The 19,413-nt window shown below is 38.7% G+C and overlaps 1 protein-coding gene across 3 annotated transcripts in view; it reads left to right on the top strand.

The window, feature by feature from the left end:
* The window catches only part of FNIP2 (folliculin interacting protein 2), a 50,444-nt gene extending 31,263 nt beyond the window's left edge, over positions 1–19,181 (top strand). For all 3 annotated transcript variants that reach the window (XM_082282221.1, XM_082282220.1, XM_082282219.1), the window contains 9 exons: positions 938–1,139; positions 1,712–1,800; positions 2,652–2,798; positions 2,938–3,107; positions 6,367–7,684; positions 8,458–8,614; positions 10,339–10,539; positions 14,200–14,315; positions 15,572–19,181. In XM_082282221.1, coding sequence (XP_082138347.1) covers positions 938–1,139; positions 1,712–1,800; positions 2,652–2,798; positions 2,938–3,107; positions 6,367–7,684; positions 8,458–8,614; positions 10,339–10,539; positions 14,200–14,315; positions 15,572–15,650 — 2,479 coding nt within the window. In that variant the 3' untranslated portion in view covers positions 15,651–19,181. The remainder of the gene's footprint in view (positions 1–937; positions 1,140–1,711; positions 1,801–2,651; positions 2,799–2,937; positions 3,108–6,366; positions 7,685–8,457; positions 8,615–10,338; positions 10,540–14,199; positions 14,316–15,571) is intronic.
* Positions 19,182–19,413: the final 232 nt, after the last annotated feature.

Genomic DNA, 19,413 nt, shown 5'->3' with positions numbered 1-19,413 from the left:
TGGAGATTCCACAGCCTCTCTGGACAGTGCCTTCCCCTTGACTGACCATTTTTTTCCCCATCTGACATTATCTGCAAACTTCGTGAAGGTGTGTTTTGATCCACAGGCCAGGCTGATAATCAAAACATTGAGCATTATTGATCCTAGTAGCAACCCATGTGTAATATTGAGAAGGAACATAATAGTTGAAGGAAATGTGGCATAGCTATCAAGGAAATAAACAGAACTTGGGGAAATAATAATGGTTGTAAAATAGCCACTGGGTGGGTGGGTTTTTCCTTTCTGGTATTTTTTTTTATGGTTTTAAGCAGGAAATAAACCTTTCTGAGCAGAAGTCTTCACAACTTTGAGCTGGGCAAACATGTATTTGTAGGCATTAAGTTTGTGTTTTCACAGGAATTACTAAGTGGTGACATTTTGTCTTCAGTTAAAATAGAAAGTGTTTATTTTGTATGGTGGAGCTATATAGGTAGTATAGAGTATACATTTCCCAACTTCCCTCATGAGCAACAGTCCAGATTCAAGAGCATCATAGATATGCTGCTGAGCACCTAGAGAGGAGCTTGAGTGCTGGATGCGCAGCCCCAAAGTTACCTTTAACCTTTTTTGGTTATGATGTTGTGTGATATATATCTGTTCCCTTTTCTTCATCTCCCTCAAAGATAAATCCAGGAGGGAATCTAATAGTTCTGTTTCAGAGGAAAGTGTTCACACCAGGCCTGTCTGGGGATTGTCTTTTTCCTATTTGAACAAGGATAGGACTTATCCATCAAAATGTCAGGTATCCTCTGTTTAGAAACATGTGACAGCAAAGCCTTATGTAGGCTGTCAAAGGAGCCCTACAAATTAATTACCTTCCACTATACAGAGAGCTATGGACAGAAGCTGAATTATCTCTCAATATATAAGTAACTGTCCTAACAAATCTGTCTTACAGGTCCACTGAAGAAATGTTTAGTATGGCTGATGAAAGCTGCAGCTCCAATCCTGCAATGGTTCGGAGGAAAAAAATTGCAATCAGCATAATCTTTTCTCTGCCTGAAAAAGAAGAAGCACAGAGAAACTTCCAGGATTTCTTTTTCTCTCACTTTCCTCTTTTTGAGTCTCACATGAACAAGCTGAAATATGCAATAGAAAAGGTACAGAATACTAATTTGGCATAATGTGGAAAAATAAATGTCAATCAGAATGAGGTATTCTAGAATCTGATAGATGAAGAGTGGGAGAAGGTGCGTGGTTTCAAGCTTGCCTCCCTCCTTACACATCCAGTCTTGAGCTTGAGCCCAGTGTAGAAACTCAGCATTTGCTGAAAGAGGTGCAGTTTCATTTCTAGACAGAATTAGAATGGAGAGTTTTATGCTATGTGTGGTTTTTCTTTCCTTCTTGCCATATTTCACTATGAGGTTTTTCTTGACTTCCCTAGAGGCTGTGGAAATGATGGTACTCTATCCTTTCATGCAGTGTCTAAAAGAGAGAGACAAAATATTTCTTGCTGTCTTTTTACTCTCAGAAGTGTTCTCATCTCCCCTGTTGTCCAGTATTAGGGATTGGTCTCCTATGAGGTGGAGGGAGGCTGGCATTTACTGCTGTCCTGAGTGGCTGTATAGGACTGGGGCTAAATGTTAGCTTTTTGACATGTTAATGAAGCTTAAAAAGATGAAGAATGTGAATCCTTTAAGCAGCTGTTTTGTGTCTTTAACTCTTAATCAAGGCCATGATCTCATGTAGAAAAATAGCAGAATCCAGCCAGAGAGTGCAGGTTTATATCAGCCGTGTCATGGATGCCCTGGGAGAATTCAGGTGAGTTGATGGAATTCTGAATTACAAGGAGAGCGCTTTTCATGCCCCTTGAAAGATATTTGTCACTTTCAGTTATAAGCAACTGAATGTAAGGACTTGTATTTTAGACAGTCTTGAAGTTGGTGTGTATGAATTTTCTGCATTGGGTATTGGGTAAATGTTTTCAGAAAACTTCATCAAAACCAGCTCAGCCGTTTTCCAAATGAGAATGAAAGTAGTTCTGTTGCACTCACGTGTTCCTGGGATTGTCACTTAAAGTCTAAACATCTCATCAAGAGCTGGCTCCTGCTGATGCCTATATGGTTGGGTGGATTGATGTACTCAGGCAGATGAGTTGTCTACTCCTAGCCGTAGATGCTGAACAATGTAACTGGCAAGAAAGTTGCAGTAAAAAGCTCTCTTTTCCGTACTTTAAGAGAGGAAGGAATGGTGAAAGGCTGAGAAAGTCAGCCCAGGAGAGAGAGAAGGCTTTAGTAGAATGGAGTTTCTGTGGTATCTGGAATGTGGAATTGAATCCGTGCAATGAATAGAATGGGTTCTTTTTCCCCTCAGATTTCTTTATGAACGGTTTCTCTGAATAAAATTCACATGGGAATACAAGAAAGGGAAGCCAAATAAGTAATTCATATGAAGACACTAGGTTTCTGATAGTATGAATTAAACAGACTAGTGTTCTGGCCACTAGTAATTAATGGAAGAGTAAAAACTCTTCCAGTTTGTTTAGTCTCCTAGATCTTATGAGAAACAAATTAAAATGTGGACAACAGAAGAGGAAAGGGGCTACTTGTATTTATTTGCCGAATTGAAATATGCACGTTAACACTTACATTTTGGGAATTTTCTTTGAGCAGAGTTACCATCTGGAACCTATATTCTGTTCCAAGGATTGCAGAGCCTGTGTGGCTTAACATGATGTCCAGCACCCTGGAAAAGAATCAGCTATGCCAGCGTTTTCTTAAAGAATTTACATTTCTGATAGAACAGATCAACAAAAATCAGTAAGCTTCCCCCACTCCCTTTTTCTTAAGAAAAAGCTTGTGTGCTTCCCTGTGCATGTGCATATGTTAAAACATTTAAAGGGATGTTCTTTTGCTGGTGTTACTTTGAACATACTTTTTTTACTTTTTTTTGCCCTAGGTTCTTTGCTGCTTTGTTGACTGCAGTGCTGACATATCACCTGGCTTGGGTCCCAACAGTGATGCCAGTTGACCATCCTCCCATCAAGGCCTTCTCTGAGAAGCGCACATCCCAGTCTGTGAACATGCTGGCAAAATCTCACCCATATAACCCTCTGTGGGCACAGCTGGGTCAGTATGATTTGGAAAGCTTCAGATTTTTCTATGACAAGCAGCTTTGTGCATCCACTCCTTTTAGATAAGAGCTACTTGTGATCCAGGTCACATTGGCAGCTACCAATAGGTGTCTTTTGCCTGGTTAATCAGCATTTGGAAGCCTCTTTGCATATCCTGTTTTTTATTCTCCTTGTTACTTGTTGACATCCTCTGTTCCACTGTCTGGTTAACTTACAGAAGTATTAAGACAGTGCAAGTGCTGTGAATGGTCTGAGCAGTTTGGGAAAGAGCAAGATGAAGTAGACTGGATTGAGAGGAGTTTTCTGGGCCTTGGAGGCCCTTTGTAGTTGAAATTGGCTACCTCCTTTTGTTTAGCTCTCACATAGCTAGGATAGACAGCAGGGCAATAGATTAGAAATCTGGCAACTGGCAGTACCTCCATTCACTTACTGTTACATGAATGGGCTTGGACCAAGAGTTTTTTCTATGCTCTGTGCCTCAGGCTGGTCTCTGCCAAATATTTTATAGTTGCAAATTATCTTGATACAAGGAACTAGATAACTAATGTCAAATGAGTAGGTGAATGAAAGCTGAGAAAATAATTCTGTCAGTGGTAAGTATTTGACAATTCCTCCTCTTCTTGGCAGCAGATGCAAATCTGACATCAGACTGCCCTTCACTTCAGCTGATATATACTATATTGCCATGTGAAATAACACACGTGCACACTATGGCAATGATGTGACTTACTCCATGATGCTGGTGCTGTTTCTTGCTAATTGTCTCAGTTAGGCTTGTTATTCTCAATAACCTCTGTGAAAGTAAGGATTGCTACTTTGGCCATGTAGTTGTAGTGAATTGTTTCCTGGTTTAAGCTGTCTTTTAAACGCTGTGCAGAGGTTAGACTGAAGGGGAAATTAGAAGTGTTCTCGTGGTGTTGAGGACAGAGCCAGGCCTGGAGTTATGAAAACCAGCTGGACTGGAGGCGTAAGCTCGGTAGTAGCTCTTGTGGTGGCTCCCAGGAGTCACCACTGGTGACTAGTCAAGAGTCTGTTCCTCTTCTTGTCTTGCCAAGTTCTCGGTGCCTGAACTCAAAATGCTCTGATTTTGTTTCATTCTTACAAAGCTGGATAAGCTGTTACTGGGTGGTTGCAAAAACTGGTCGTTGAAAGTGAGATGTTGCCCTCTGCTGGTCGTCTTCTTTAGGCAGAGGGAGGAAAACCAAAAAAATCTAGTCTTGGTGCTTAAAAAAGGAAATGACAAAGGATTTTGATGTGCCTGTCTTTTCACCTTCAGACCTGTGCTTTCATTAAATATTACATATCAATTGCAATTACATACTGATGCAATTGTAAGTCCCTCTGTCAGGAAGATGTACTGTCTCTTAAACATCAGCTTCAACCTAATGGTATTAACAACAAGTATTAGTATGTTTTGAAGATCACAATTTTGACTTTTTGTATTGTCTTATTAGCATTTATACAAAAGCCAATTGTGCAGATGAACCTGAAGCCTGAATCTGATTTCCATAGCAACTGTGCTCAACTCAAAAGTAAAGCAGCATATTCCAATTTCATTTCCAAATTGCTTGTCCTTGTGGCCTACCAGCCTTTGAGATTAATTGAGTAGTCTGAAGCCCACTTTTGGTTCTTGAGGAATGAATTGGCTGGCTTGTTAGGCTCTGGGGTTGGTTGGAAGGGTGTTCCTAACTGAGGGAAGATGACACCACTGATGCCACCACCCAGGAGCCTCTCCAGTGCATCACTGGCATCATGGGAAATGGCAGATCTTAGCAGGGGAGACAGTAAGAGAGCCATGGAATTACTGTCTCATTGATCTTGTTTTGTAGGAACGGAGCTGGGAGCCTTATTCCTTTCATGCTCTATATAGTGAGGAGGAGGCTGGACATAGATGTGCTCTTTGGGGTTTTTTTGCTGTGTTAGTGTTGAAACCAGGGGCCCCCTTGCCCTTGAAAGAAACCTTTCTGAAGCTCTGTTTATAACTCTTAATGTAGTGTTGCTTCTTGAGGTCTAGTAAAAAATCCTGATGGCAAGCTCTGTCCAGAAGAGAATTTGAGCAGCCCAGAGGAGGGATTTAGTACCTAAAAGCAGTCTGGTAGGTTAACAGCTATCTGATCAAGCCTCAAGGCAGAGAAGCCTGCTTTCCATCCTTAAAGTGGCTGAAGAAAATTGAGCTTTTGCTGGCTGTCTCCCCTGTGCTGGTGAGATCAGCCATAGTTTGGTTAAGCAAAGGCAATTTAGTGTTCTCTAATGGGTGTCAGGTGAACACAACTGGGTTAACTCAACCCAGGAATAGACACTTTTTGAGTTAGCTGATCTTTGTCCAATAGGCCATGTGAACATTCCCTTACAGCTATCTATGTTTACTTCTCCCAGAACTCTGGAGTGGAAACCCTTTAGCTGATAGATGATTATAAGCAGCTGGAAGATAATTGCCACTCTCCCAAAGAAATATGTTGAGAGTAGGATACATATGACCTTAGTTCTGTTAAAAGAGCAGTTCTTCAGGATAAGTAGCAAATAAGTAGTTCTTAGGGGGACTCAGATGATGTTGTAGTAGTGCCTACCTTTCCTATTGCAGTTGTGTTTTGGTTTTCTATTTCTCCACTGCCCCTGTCAGAGTTAAATGCTCCATGTGAGTGAGGTTGGCTCCGACATACACAGCACGTGCCTTATTCAATAAAGTAGTTACATGCCTCTTTTTGCTAAACCTCTTTTAAGCTAATATTTTTTCCTGTTTTTCTTTTTTGATATCTTAGTCCTGAAAAATGTAATTAAGATTTTATCTGGGTAAAAATGCCTGTGTTTAACAGAAAGGTCACTGCACTAAAACAGAATAATTTTGATGTGAAAGAAAATTAGTAGAAAAATAGAAAATAGTATAGCTGGCTTCAGAGTTTTGCTGGATCCACATTCTTCTTCGCCTCCTCTTGTGTCAGTTTCCAAATGATAGTATCTTGTAAACATTGTGTAAATAAAAAACTTAGTGGTTCTGAACAGAAAGAAAATGAGTAATAGCAGCTAATTCCTCACAAGAACACCAAAACACTTCTGGACAAAAGCCAGGTGTAAGAAGCATTAGGGGACTTCCTTTGTTAGTCTTTGTTTAAAACTTTTATGAATTTACTGTGAAAGAAATTAACTGTCTAATTTGTGTCCATAGTAAATGGTGTTTCAAAATGCATTGAATTTAGGCAGTATAGGTTATATTACAGCACAACATAAACCTGTGTAATTTTTCCTTTCCTGTGTAGGTGATCTCTACGGTGCCATAGGCTCTCCGGTTAGATTGACTCGAACTGTTATTGTTGGAAAACGCAAGGAGCTGGTGCAGCGCTTGCTCTATGTTCTCACTTACTTCATCCGGTGCTCTGAGCTGCAGGAAAATCAGCTGACGTGGAGTGAGAAGGCTGGGGAAGGAGAGCAAGTGCTAAATGGAAGCAAGATCACAACTGCACTAGAAAAGGGAGAGGTAGAGGAGTCTGATTATGTGGTTGTCACTGTTAAAAATGAACCTGCTCTTGTGCCTCCAATCCTACCTCCAAAGAATGATGGAAGTAAGAACAACAGTACTGCAGAGCAGGTGCATGAACCAGAAAGCACTCAGGCTGTCCCAGTCCCTTCAAAAGAAAAGAGGGAAGCAATAGGGAAGGCCAGTCAGAGCTCTGAAACATCTGTTGACTGTCTAACTAGCAGTTTCTGTAAAGGAGGAGCTGATTGTAGGAAAAGAACTGTCACTGATACAGGAATGGTATCCTACCACTCTGAAGAGTCATCTAAATTAGAGGATGTAATGGATGTAAAGAAGAACAAGAACCAGAATGAGAGACAAGTGGAAAAGCAGTTTTCTAGTAGGTCGTCTGCCCTACCTTGTCCTGAAAGGTCTGGCCACAGGAATTCACACTTAGAAAAGGTCACTTTTCAGATTGGAAGTTCAGCATCACCAGAGTCAGACTTAGAAACTCATAGAAGAGAAATGGAAGAGAATCTGAAGGCATTAATTAAAAATCCAGAGGTGATACGTTGTGCCTCAAGTTCCACAAATCTGACTGTGGATGCTTCTCAGAATCAAGCAGACAGTTGTGAAGCTGCCTTTACATCCATCAGTAAACATGATGTTTGTTATGCACAAATCCCACCATGTGAGGAGGAGGAAAGTATACCTAACCAACATATGGAAAGTAAAGGAACTGAAGTGAATTTAATGGACGCAGTATCTAGTGAACTGCTTTTGCCCATGGATAACATAGAAACTGTAAAATTGCCAAACATGAAAGAAAATAGAACTTTGTGCTCTGGCAATCTGGAGAACTATTCTTCTGACTGCGTAGAAGCAGATTCTGCTGTCAAACAGGATTCCCCTAAAGTAGGTGCTAAAGATGTCCCCTATGGGGATTCTGGAAGGAAAACCTCCTTCAGAGTTGAAGGGGACATTCCAAGGAATGAGAGTTCAGACAGTGCTCTTGGAGCTAGTGATGAAGAAGGTGATTGTTGTATCCCTGATGAAGTTCATCATGATAACATCAGCAAACGACTTGAAGAATTTGCAGAAGTGGAACTTCCTTTGCCAAGGTAAAGTAGTCTGAACTAAATGGAGTTAAAAGCTGTAGCTACTTTGGAGTTGTTTAGAGTTTCAAGTCTGAAATCATCTGGGATCTTGACTAAGTTCCTTGCAAAACAAATCAGTAACAGACAGTGATGTGGTTAGAATTCTTGTAAACAGATTTGGCAAAAAGAAAACAGAGACAGAGCAGGTTCAGGGTAGTGAAGTTTTATGACAAAGGTATATTTCAAATGCTAACAAAAGGGGATCAAACTTTTTATGTGAACTGACTGAAACATTTAATGTAGATAGAACAGCTGAGGACAAGCAAAACTTTGATTAAAAAGATAACTGTTCAGATTTGGCATAATTAAGTCAAATACAGATTTGGAATAAACATGGGCATGCTATTTGAAAATTTTTAAGCATTACAGGTGCACATGGAGTTTGATGCTTAAGGTCAGTTTCTAGACTCACCTGAAGCATGAGAATTGAAAAAAACTCAAATTTAGCAAAATTGTAAGCTGCAGAACAGGGCGCTCATACATCCCACAAACTCTAGTGCATAAAAGTTTGCTTATTTACAAATTTGAAGAAATCAATGCATTGTTCATGTCAGCTTTTAAAATTTTTTTTCAGAGACCACCAGTAGATGATTACTGGTGTGAACATTTATGTAATCTTGGATTACAACTGGTGATTAATATTTGCAGTAGGAGCAGGCGTGACTTTGCATTCATGTGAAATCTGAATGCAGTTTGTCAAGCAAGAATCTTATCTGGTTTGTATTTCTGTATTTCAGGTCAAATACCATCAGCAGTCAATGTGTCAAAAACTTTGGAAGATCACTTCTGGGCGGTTACTGTCATACATATATACCTGATCTAGTGCTGCATGGAATAAATAATGATGAAAAACTCAAGCAGTGTCTACTAGCAGATCTACTTCATGCAATGCATGTGAGTTAAAGTACTGAGTCAGAGTAGGAGTTGTGATATTGCTGAAATCTACAGAAGCAGGTTATTTCAGTAGGTTACTTTTTTTACTTACCGGTTCTGAATAGCCACACCTGCCATGTCTTCCTTCTTGGAAGATGTAAGCCCTTAATTCATTATATACAAAGCCTGTTCATGCAAGAATCATGTGCTTTCCTTTATTACATTTAAGGCTTCTCTTCAAAGATAGACACAAGGAAGATTGTTTGCAACTTCAAGTTACAAACAAGGAAGAAAACCCTTGAGCTGCTTCTCGTTTCCATCACAATAGCAGACAAAATTACCTGTATTTCAGAAAAATTATATGCAAGTTGAAACATCTTATTTTGCCACTTAGTGGCATGTGTTGCAAGGGAGGTAAAGTCTTGTTGAGGCCTGTATGATACTAGTCTGTAGCAGAAATGACTGACTACAGAAGGTAATTGTCTATAGATAAGAACTTTGTTGTGTTCTTTATCTACTGTAAGTACTCCTAAATTATAAAATTTATAACTAACCTTTCACTGGAATAACTGTGTGACCTCAGTATGCAATTTAAAATGCTTATCTAGTAAGCAGTTAAGAATCATCCTGCTGGCATGACTGCATGTGCTATCCAGAGCAGTGATGTGTGTGTATGTAACTTCTTTAAGCAGCATCAGATTGGTCTAGTATGATGCTGTCTCTTCTTTGGTGGAGGATAAGTGGACCATGGGCCCACAGAGCTCTTGCTGCCAGGATAGCCAATGCTATCCTGGGGTGCATTAGGGAGAGCATTCCAGCAGCTCAAGAGAGGTGAACCTGTCCCTCTACTCAGCTCTAGTGAGGCCACATCTGGAGTGCTGTGTCCAGTCCTGGGCTCCACAGGCCAAGAAGGATGAGGAGCTACTGGAGACAGTCCAGTGGAGTGGCCCAAAGATAATTAGGGAACTGGAACATTTCTCAGAGGAGACTAGACTCAGGGGATCTCATTAATGCATATAAATATCCTAAAGGCAGGTGTTAAGAGAGTGGTGCTCAGCAACAGGACAAGGAGCAATGGCCATAAACTAAGACACAAGAAATTCTACCTCAGCTGCTGAGGAAGAACTTCTTTATGTTGAGGGTGGCAGAGCACTGGAACAGGCTGCCCAGGGAGGCCATGGAGTCTCCCTCTCTAGAGACATTCAAAACCTGCCTGGACTTGTTCCTGTGTCGCCTACTCTAGGAGACCCTGCCTTGGCAAGGGGTTGAATTAGGGGATCTCCAGAGGTCCCTTCCCACCCTAACTATTCTGTTACATCCTGCTTGATTGTGCATAGTAAAATCCCTCACATATCTCTGAAACATTTAATGTGCTTCCACCGTCTCTGGATCAGTGTAATTATTATGCTCTTCATTTTGAAAGTAACTAATCTCTTCAGGGTAGGTTGAATACATGAAGAAAAATAAAATGGAGTAGTGATTTTGAGGCACTAATTAAAATTAAATGTCTAGATCAAATTGGCAGTTAAGACTTACCTGATCCAGTGTAGCTGAATGTAAATCTTGTCGCTGAAGTTGGTATTCCTTGTCATTTTTTGAGATGCCTTTGGTTCCCTATTGGACAAAAACATTCACTGAATCACTTTCTTATTCGCTACCTCAGTGTTAATAAAAGTAGAACCTCAGACTAAGCTGTGGAAATGTATGTGAAAGTATCACATAATTGTATTTTGTTTCTGTTGCAGCATCCAGTGCTAGATGAGCCCATAGCAGAAGCTGTCTGCATTATTGCAGACACAGATAAATGGAACGTACAAGTAGCTACAAGCCAGAGAAAGATGATGGACAGTATGAAGTTAGGCAAGGATGTTCTGGTTTCGAGTCAAGTATCCAGTCTGTTGCAGTCTATTTTACAGCTTTACAAACTCAACGTCCCAGCTGACTTCGTAAGTATTTCTTTATTGAAGGCTGAAGCTAATGAAAATTGTTTAGCTCAGATAGCAAACACAGAGTCCTGTACACTGTGTTGCAATATCAATGAACTAATGCCTGAAATAATGCATAGCTGTTACAACATATTGAAAAGAATCCATGCTACAGTCCAGTAATGGATACTGGTTTGGCTGTAATTTACATTAAATAGGTCAGATTAAAGTTAACAACTCCAAAATACATGTGGTAAAACCTAATTTGTTTAGGCAATTTTAGTGTCATGTGTTTATGTTTAGGAGTCTTATATTTGTTTTTTATATTTTTTGTGCAAGTTCCACTCTTCTCTACGCTGTAAGTTGTTGAAGTCTCTATCTACCCAATCCTGGTTCTGGCATACAACTTTCTATTCTTGGGGTTTCTATTCAACCCCATGCAATGGATGCCTCTTCTGTCTCCCCTCCAACTAACTGTGCCTCTGTTTATTTGACCCTTCTGTTTTGTACATATTTTAGCAAGTGCTGTGTTGGGTAGCTTTGCCGATGGCTCCATAGGATTGGTGGGATGAGATGCCTGGGAATGGGTGGGTTGCAGCAGGGAATGTTATTTTGTCATGTTGCACACTCCCTATCCCACAGCATCCTTTCCTGTCCTCATTTGTAGTGGAGCTCATCAGAGCAAATCAGTAATGCTGGTTTTGCTGATTATAACAAAATTGCCCACAAGTCTCACTGCAGTAACTGTAATACAGCTTTTATCACGTGATTGTAGGTGAGGGGAGCTGGAGTGGTTTTTTCAGCAGTCACCCCTTTTCTAATTAACAGAATTGATTTGTCCTTCAGTGATAGCCTTGAGAAACTTTGTAGGAATACTTTGTAATGACTGTGCCAGCAGATGGAAGAGGAAGATCGAGCTAAACTCTAACAGCTGTAAATAGTATTGGTTGGCACTGTTTTGGGTTAAACTGGTGGTATTGATTACACTAAGTCTTCAAGTCAAATGCTAGGCAAAATATGTGGGTACATTTTTGAGTGTTTTCTCTGAATTCTTCTGGGTGTCAACTGGTTGAAATTGTATCCTAACACTAGCACAGTCACACCTTAAATTCTGGCATTTTTAAACGGAATAGTTGATTTTGTAACTGAAGTGTTCTGTCTAGTGTTACCTTAGGATTTGTGTATGCAGTTTCTATATGATTTGTGTGGTTTGGGAGGGGTCTGGAGGCAGAGTGATTTTCAGGGCTTTTTATTTCCTTTTTCCTTCAAGAAGGAACTGTGAAGTGACAGTGCTAGTAGTTTGAAAATTTTTCATAATCCATGTTAGAGACACTTGGATCCTTCTGTCAGTGGATTTTGCAACTCTGCTAAAATGTCACTGCATGGAAGCTAAGTGTTCCTAAACTCTAGGAGACATGTGACTTTTAGTAGTATTTCTATTGCTTTAAATTTGTATTTATGTATGTAAACATATGTACTGATGTACTAATATCACTCAGAGATGACCACAATGCAGTATGTTCGAAGTTTCCTTTAGGAGTGCATATCTGTTTACATGCAGTTACTATTCAGATGAATAAGTATTTTTGGGGTTTAGTGGCACCTACAAAAAACAACCCAACTTGAGACTAGATGCAAGGTAAGTGGTGATATCTTGTGCCGCTTCAGACTGATAATTGTGCTGCAGAGAGCTTTGCAGTATGCCCTGGTGAGAGGAAAGTGCTGATTGCAACTGCTGCATTTCAGCAATATGTCAAAAGTTTTACGTGCACCTTTAAGCTCAGTTTAAGCTACTCTTCTATTTTTAGAAGTTACTTGACTTTTTTTCCATTTGGTCAGTGAGAAAAACTGCAGAGGAAGCTAATATAAAAAAAAAAAAAAAGAAAAGACTTGTGGATGCTGAACAAAATGGATTCATGTACCAAGCTTGTGGGGAGAAATGTCTTTTGATTCTTTGCTGGTATTCAGAAGGGAATAGATCATATGATGTAAACAACCCCTCTTTTAAAATAATGTGTGATTCTTCCTTACTTGCTCCCTCATAAGTTAAAAAAAAAATCCATAATCCTTAACACAAATAATGGACTTGAAACACATTGAACTGCTACTTTGAGACTCAGCTGCATGCCCCCCTGAACAACTGAGAAAGTGCTCATAGGCTTGTTGCACGAGGGTTACCTGTAATGGAAAAGATAAGAGCACTTGCTTCCCTTTTGGCTGGAATCAGAAGAGTAATGATTATAATGACTTGAGTGAAAATTTACTTGAAACAAATTGGTCAAACAATTGTCAAAAAGCTTCTGCCTTTCCTCCACCGGTGGCAGTGATTTTACTCTACTACCATGTAGCACATTTTTTAAAATGCCTCTTTATTTTCCATGATTAAGACTTGATATTAGTTCATTGAAAGAATAATTAAACATCTTCATCTTGCTCCAGATGATCAGAAAAATACATATTAGGCTACCTACAAGCCTGAGTCTGGTTTTTTTTACTCATTGGTTTTTTAATTAACAAAACTGGTTTCACCAGGTCTTGCTTCTAATACTTAGGGTTTTCATTCAACTCTCAGTACATGGGATGATGGCCTGAAGCTATTTGCTGCTACTGTTTCTAATTGCTGTCTGTGCCTGCTGGATGATTATATGTTTGATAATGTGAGGTTCTGCATGTGCTTCCTGCTTTCATCTCCTGATTTCAGAGAGCTGAACTAATTTAGCTTTTTTGAAGCGGTCATCCTTGTGAAAAGAAGGAATATATCAAATTGAATGTACCTTTGTCCTAGAACAAAATACCTGATAAGACTTCCCACCTACCCAGCTTCCAAAGACATGTTGCCTACTGACCTTGTCTTGCCAGAATATCCCTTCTCTCTCCTTGAAGCCAAGGTTCATCTGCTCTTTGGTAGTTGGTATATGAGAAATTGCCATGAAGCACATGACTGTATTTAAAAATAATATGCATTTCTAGCATTCCACTGCTGGAAGAAAAGAGGAATGATTAAATTGATGTTTCAACTTGAACTATTACCTTTTGGCAGCCAGCATCAAATGATTAAGCAATTTTAAACTAGAAGTACCTAGGAATTATGAAAACAAATGCCTAAAATGGATTTGTAGCTTAGTTGCTACAGAAAAGCAGTCAGCAAAAGAGTTATAATTTTATGATGAAGAAGGTACTGGTGTCTTCCACGTCTTGAGTCTTAGTTTCTTGAATGGCACTAGAGCCTTAGAGCTAGAATGGTAATTTTAGAAACTATTGTCTAAACTGAGTCTTTCAGAAAAATGGTACTGACTTACAACAAGGACATCTTGATCCAAGAATTCTGGCTTGATTCTTAGTAAGAAGTCTTGAGTAATTTTGAACCTCATTAAAACTGTGTAAGTTGGCAGAAACACAGTGACTTACTTGAGTGGAAATAGAGGTGCAGTTTATGCTACAAACTTGCTGCCCAAGAGAGCTGGAATGCCCCAGTTCTATGAGGGGTTTCCTGTTTGTGGGGTAGTAAAACTTTTTAATGTTTATGGCACAATTGTAATAAATCCAATTGCCTCTTTTAGATTTTGGAGTGGAGGTTTAGTTTATCTTCCAAGATCCAAGGTAAAGCGATAAGCTTACATTTCTCTACTATTTGCATGCAATTGCAAAAGCTGTTCTGAGGTTTTTGATCTGTGTTTACAGTGCATAATGCATCTTGAGGATAGACTGCAAGAGATGTATCTCAAAAGCAAAATGCTGTCAGAATATCTGCGAGGACATACAAGAGTGCATGTAAAAGAACTAGGAATTGTATTGGGGTGAGTATTGCAGGTATCAGTCTTAAGCAATGGCAAAAGCTGGGGCAGTTATTTTTCCTTTTCATCTGAGTGTTGACAGCTTGTTCTCACAAGGATTTGCTTCATATTTAACACTCCTCTTTCATGTGCCATATTAGGTGCAAAAATGGGTTCTACAGAGCTACGTAGAAATCAGGAGGAGACATTTATACTGCAACAACAAAATACTTACCATTCTTAAGTCTTCAGAATTAAGAGAGTTTGGGGTTTGGGCATTAGAAAGTTATCCGTGCATTCATACACACTCTCTTCTGTTGTGACCTCCTTAATGAAAACTTCATCCCAACAAATAATTCAGAATTTTTGGAAGGTCAGGTGGTGCATTTGTATCTTACGGGAATAGAGGGTCTCAAAAAACAGGTGTAGAAAAATAAACAGGTGTCCTGATCAGCAGCTGTCTTCTAATAATAGTACTTGATTGGCATACAACCTTTAGGGATCTGCCTACTGACAGCAGAAAAGGGGGAAGAAATAAATATATTTTCTCAAGATGTTTTTTAGCACTATAGATTAAATCTAATTTATCTTTTTCCAGGCTGTTAAAGATTTCATACTCAGAAATGTAGCTGTAAATAGTGAAACCCTGAAATAAGCACTTTTCTCTGTGTGTGTATGTGTTAAATATATATAAACATGTACATACATTCTGGCCTCTGAGCAGCTTCACATTTGGAAATGGTTGGAAATTGATCACTGCACTTGAGAGATGTTCCTTGAACTGTTATTGCATAATAATTAATAATGCTATCTTTTTGTCATTTTTGGTAAGAAAGTGCTACTATGTAGTGAACTGAGTTATATTCAAAACCTGCAATGCATAATGTTCCATAAGCTGATATCTAGTACTTTGTTAAACTGGGCTTATTGGTGCCTGCTCACTGGTAAGACTACATAACATGCTAAGACTTATGTTTTAGCAAATAAGTAAAAGGTCTTTTCTTTAAACCACAAAAGATTATAAAGTACAGAATGTAATACTGCTCTCTTTTGACTTAAGTGCTAGCATACTTCTTGGTTTATTATTTAAAAGCATTATTTACCTACCTTTACTGGTATTATATGAGTACTGACAATAAATAATAATTAAACAATGAACTTAGTAATAGCAAGACACTTTCAGTTTCTTTAAAGTGGATGAAAAGTATCATCTTGTGTTTCTTTTGCAAAAGTGACTGTATATTATTTTAAAGTCTGTCTCTCTTTTTTTTAATTTCTAGGATTGAATCTAATGACTTGCCTTTGTTGGCTGCTATAGCAAGTACTCATTCCCCATATGTTGCTCAAATACTCTTATAAATTAAATTCTCAGGATAGTCATTCCCTTAAAGTACAATTATGAAAATGGGAATGTTGAATGAAGAACAGAGGTGCCAAACACTGGTAAAGGGGAGCACTGATGAAAGCAGGTGATGACTGTACTCTACCACCTCCCAATTCTGATTTCAACCGGATGTTTTATCGGAGGACTTCAGTTTACATAACACAAAAGGCATTCAGGTTTTTCTTACAATCTCACTTCTGACTTAAAGCAAGAGACTGCATCCTTGCATTTTATTTTTATTCAAAGGACAAAAGTTAACACTATGTGGCAGACCAGGTGCTGCCATCCAAAACGCTGCTCAAAACCGTGAAGAACCAGTTAAAAGAACAAGTGGGTTAGAATGGATTTCGTAATACTATGCTTGTGAGTGTGGTGTGGTGCATGTTTCTTTGCTGGGGAGGAGGAGGAGGAGCTGTAAACTCTGTATATAGCATTCCTATTCACAAGTGTATTAGGTGGGACATGATTTTCTTGCAGAGCATACGCGTGATTTTGTATAGTAGAAGTGATGGGCTCAGAACAAGGAACCTGGATTCAGCAGCCAAATGCCATGTGGGAATGGATGTGTGCGTGAGGGTGATGTGACTTTTCCCTTTAAGGACAAGAGGTTGAGAGCTGTGGCTGCTTCTGTTTTAATGTGGAGGCATTCAAGTGGGCCCATGGCTACAAGTGGAATGGAATGGACTTCCAAGAGAGGGATTTTGTGGGAAAGCCTTACAGAACTTCTGCTACAAGTTTACATTTGTTGCTGAAGCAACTTCAGTAACTGTTGATTTGCTGTATGACTGTGGTCCTGGGAACTAAACTTGTCTTGGTGTCATCAAATATTGCTATCTCCAAGGAGTATGAATTTGGAAAACTTCTGAACGATGCCAGTGCTGTGAGCATGTGTCCGTGTGCACATACACCAAACAATTGGCACAAACTGACGACAATCGTATTGGGGAAATACAAGACAACAAAGAACCCACACCAAACCTTTAGTCAAAAGTATTCGTTTTTTCCAGCTACAAGTTGTTGCTCTGAGTAGAAATAAAAGAGGAACATTGTTTGAAGTAAAATGAAATGTAGGGGCCAAAACCCCCAATGTTTGATATTACTCTGAATGTTTGCAATTACCCTTTTTGATTCTACAGAAGTCTTGAACTATCATCCAGGTGCCTTTCCTTACTAGGTTAACTACTCTGACACCAGAAACTACTTCTCCACTAGTTGATATTGGCCTTTGGTGTTTCTAGAAAGCAAAATAAAATTTTGTACTTCACTGTTTTCACGTGGTTGATTAAAATGAATGTAAAAAATACTTCTTTTGCATAAAGCACTGTTAAGCTGGATATGAAACTATGGACCAGACTGAGGAGAGAACAAAGGATCAAAACATTCTTAAATGGAAAACTCAGTGTTGGACTGTTCTGTTGTGAGCTGCTGTGGATGCGGTGTCTGAAATTGTCATCTTGCAAGCAAATTTCTGGCAACACAATTGCTTGAAAATAGTGAATTCTAATAAGAAACTCCTGGTCACCAGTTGTGAGTTCTCCTTGTTGGTAGTTACAGATTTTTAACACTGAAGGGACACACTTTTATTAAAAGTGTTTTTATTTCCTACTACCTTGATGTTTGGACTTTTCTACAGTAAACTTCCAATGATTTGAAATAATGAAATGTGCTTGTTGTGAATTGTTTAAATGTGATGGGGGTCTTGATTAACCTTGTGTTGCTTTTTGAGGGAAATAGGTAGACTGGCCTACTGTGAAAAGAGGTTGTTTCCACGTGGAGGGATACTTGATACTCTGATTCAACACTTCTAAAGCTATTCCTTCTATGTTGGTTTTCTGACCTGACATTCAAAATGTTTCTTTTATTGCATTTTCATATTTCTCCCTAGTATTCTGCCTAAAAAGGCTAAAATCTTTCTATGGTTCAGGTTTTCTCCTCCTGCTTTATAGTTAAGCAAACTTTTCATACCTTTGGTCTGTGAATCCTATCTGCTGGAAAGTAAATTTATCTCTGCATATGGCTTTTAGCAGATACTACTTTCTATTTCACAAGGTTAAGACAAAGAACCTTAGAGCAAGTCACGTATTCCTGAAGTACCCTCTTGATGGAGAATGTGTGTGCATGTGTAAGACTATGAAACTGCTTCTCTGAGTGTATATAGAAATCCTCATGTACTTTCTCTATTTCATGTCACTCTTAAATAGTAGCTGAGATCATTAAAAGTCAGTCCAGTTCTTTTAAAGTATAAGTGGGGTTTTTATCTGAACAGACTCTGACAGTTCTGCAAAGAAATATATGGTAACATAAAGATGCTTTTGTTATCACAGAGTTTACTAAAGAGGACAGAGGTCAGCAAACATTCAGTAATTTCAAGATTAATACCATAATCAATAATAATACCTGATTTTACCACATCAACTGTTTAAAAAAACCCAAAAACCTGCCTTTGGGCAAGACATCAGTTAATTTTGTGGTGGCATGGGAGCCGATGGTCAAAAGCACTTGTCTTTTCTTCAGCCCAGGCTAAAACTTTATAGTTCTTGCTGCTTTCTCTAACATTTTGCTGCTCTTTGGAAATTACACATTGAACTATTTTAATCTCACAGTTTTAGTTTTGGGGGAAAGAAAATTCAAAATGAAAGCTCTTTATTACCTTTCAAAGGCTTTAGACTAATGAAAGCTAGTTACATATTTCCCCCTCCACCAAATGTACTACCTCAGTTGACAGGATTCCACTTTCTAGGGCTTTTTTTTGACTCGAAGTCTTTAACTTGTTTTCGGTAGCATCGTGATGTTTATGTAAATTGGTGTGGCATGACAGGGCAGTAAGTATTTACAGATGTGTTTTTTAGACATCTTTAGGGCATGTTTCTGTTTTATTTTAATAGGATGAAAAATGATATGAATGTACAGCTGTGTTGAAAATTGATAATGTAGCTTAATTTTCAAATATTCCAAAGTTATTTTTATCAGTATTATGTAGGTTTTTTGTAAACTTAGACATACTTTCTTGGTTAGGTGGGAGTGCACAGTCTTTCCAAAATCCCACATAAATGCAGTTTACACACTGAAATTTAAAGAATGTATGCTGTTTTCAGGCAAGACTAAACCTAGGGGAGGAATGAACCGCTAAATTGTAGAATTTAATCAAAATTAATTCTTTAACCCCAAAAAATACCAAGATTTAAACATTTTAATTTGAGTAGGTACTCTCTGAACTAATCTATACAACTTTTGTCCTCAAAAAACTAATAGACACTGATCCTGTAATTCACATTTCTGATGGCATCCTCCGGAATTACAGATTGGTTTTCCCCACTCCCTATTATAAGCATCTTTACTCTTAAAGTCAAAAACTTTTTTCAGATGCATCAAACTCTTGTATATAAGGTTTATGCAAAATGATCGCTTACCCTTCAAGTGTAACTTCTACTTCAATTAAAAGGACCCAAATAAAAATTAAGTCTGAACTACTGAATATAGGCTAGACATTTTCCTTTTGTTTCCTTTTTTAAATTTTTTATTTTGTGGGTGGTTTTGGGGAGGGCGGGGGGTGGGGTTTGAGGTCAAATGAGGTAATTTGACATACATGGCAAGTTTTCCATAGTAGAAAAATGTGTGTTGCTATTGCATGTTTGGAGAACATAGGCTTTTTTAGGAATGACTGAATACCAATGTCAAACTACATGGTTTTTTTCTTATAGTTGTTTATGTACGCTATCATTTTGGTCGATTTCTTTG

The sequence above is a fragment of the Coloeus monedula genome (assembly GCF_965178545.1).
Source record: "Coloeus monedula genome assembly, chromosome: 5".
Classification (NCBI taxonomy): domain Eukaryota; kingdom Metazoa; phylum Chordata; class Aves; order Passeriformes; family Corvidae; genus Coloeus; species Coloeus monedula.
Note: the sequence above shows the minus strand (reverse complement) of the source record. Positions and strands in the feature narration are given on the sequence as shown.